This window comes from Sinocyclocheilus grahami, unplaced genomic scaffold, assembly GCF_001515645.1.
Source record: "Sinocyclocheilus grahami isolate Dianchi unplaced genomic scaffold, SAMN03320097.WGS_v1.1 scaffold4328.1, whole genome shotgun sequence".
In the NCBI taxonomy this organism is placed as follows: domain Eukaryota; kingdom Metazoa; phylum Chordata; class Actinopteri; order Cypriniformes; family Cyprinidae; genus Sinocyclocheilus; species Sinocyclocheilus grahami.
Genome location: NW_015509289.1, coordinates 4,776 through 5,983, shown reverse-complemented (window position 1 = coordinate 5,983; position 1,208 = coordinate 4,776). Strand labels below are relative to the sequence as shown.

Genomic DNA, 1,208 nt, shown 5'->3' with positions numbered 1-1,208 from the left:
TCAAATGAAGGCATAAAACATTAATTTAATTTATCTTTTAATTAAATGACCAATTATACAAACCATTTCACTTCTCGGCAAACTGAGAGCTGCACAAGAGAGATTTACGGTTATCACACTGTATTATGGTCTTGATTATTACTTCAGAATGTTTATCCGTCATTCCTTTGGTTTTAAATTCATGCTTTATTATTTCTGGTTTGATTTTAATGTACAGCACTTTGGTCAGTCATGTGGCTGTTTTTAAATGTGCTTTATAAATAAATGAACTTGAAAAATACAACAGTGATAAAAAAAAAATTTGATTATTCCTTAAAAAAATAAAGTTTTAATTTATTATTATTACTACACCGAGACACATGTTCTACTGTACAATAGTAATATATTTCAAGTTAAACCTAACTTTTATTTTGACGGGTTGCCGTGAAGACCTCGAAGCTTCTGTAGTTTTTCTCACATGAAATGTAAAATGTACTTTTGATACATTCATCCAAAATTCTATCCAAAATTCACGACATTCCATGTTACACAGTTCCATAAACCGTTTGCATCTCACAATTCCGACTTTTCTTCTCAGAATCGTGAGGCAAAAAAAGTGGGAATTGAGAAATATAAAATCAGAATTGCAAGGAAAAAGTCCGAATCGTGAGATAAAAAGCCATTTCTTGATCCCATTGTGGAAACAAGCTTCCACAAAAATAAAAAAAATTGACAAACAAATGAAGACGCGACCAGACGGACAGGAAGAGGAAATAAGGTCTCTGACCTGAGCTTCCAAGAGGGGCTTTTTAAAGGGAAAGGAATCGTGGTTGATGCACCAGAGAATGTCGCTATCTTCTGTCTCAGACGCGGCCATCAGCAGAACTCCTTTACTGTAGAGAGCCTTGTGTACGTTAGCTGGTTTCTGGAGAGTGGAGGACGCAGAGAATCCAGGCGGCAGACGCACATGCACCAGCGCCAGCACGCAGGGCCGGGCCGACATGTGTTTAGCGTTTGGAGGAGCAAAAGGGATGGTGCTGAAGTAGAGACGCACACCTGCACCACACACAAAAACACAATTTAGAGGACTTACAGACCCAGGATTCATGAGTCTCCATTCATAAATCATACCAGCATGAGTGACGGCCAACAGCTGGCAGTCTGACGACTCCGAGCGATCAATAACTGCGATCTGAACGATGGGTTTGAACACGGAGCGGTCGATCGTC

General features: G+C 39.2%; 1 protein-coding gene across 1 annotated transcript in view; it reads right to left on the bottom strand.

Moving 5' to 3' along the window:
* LOC107576782 (nuclear pore complex protein Nup155-like) overlaps positions 1–1,200 on the bottom strand; it is a gene marked incomplete at its 3' end in the record, with an annotated part of 10,311 nt that extends 9,111 nt beyond the window's left edge. The window contains exons 1-2 of the mRNA XM_016262913.1: positions 1,111–1,200; positions 767–1,035 (exon numbers count right to left, since the gene is read on the bottom strand). Coding sequence (XP_016118399.1) covers positions 767–982 — 216 coding nt within the window. The remainder of the gene's footprint in view (positions 1–766; positions 1,036–1,110) is intronic.
* Positions 1,201–1,208: the final 8 nt, after the last annotated feature.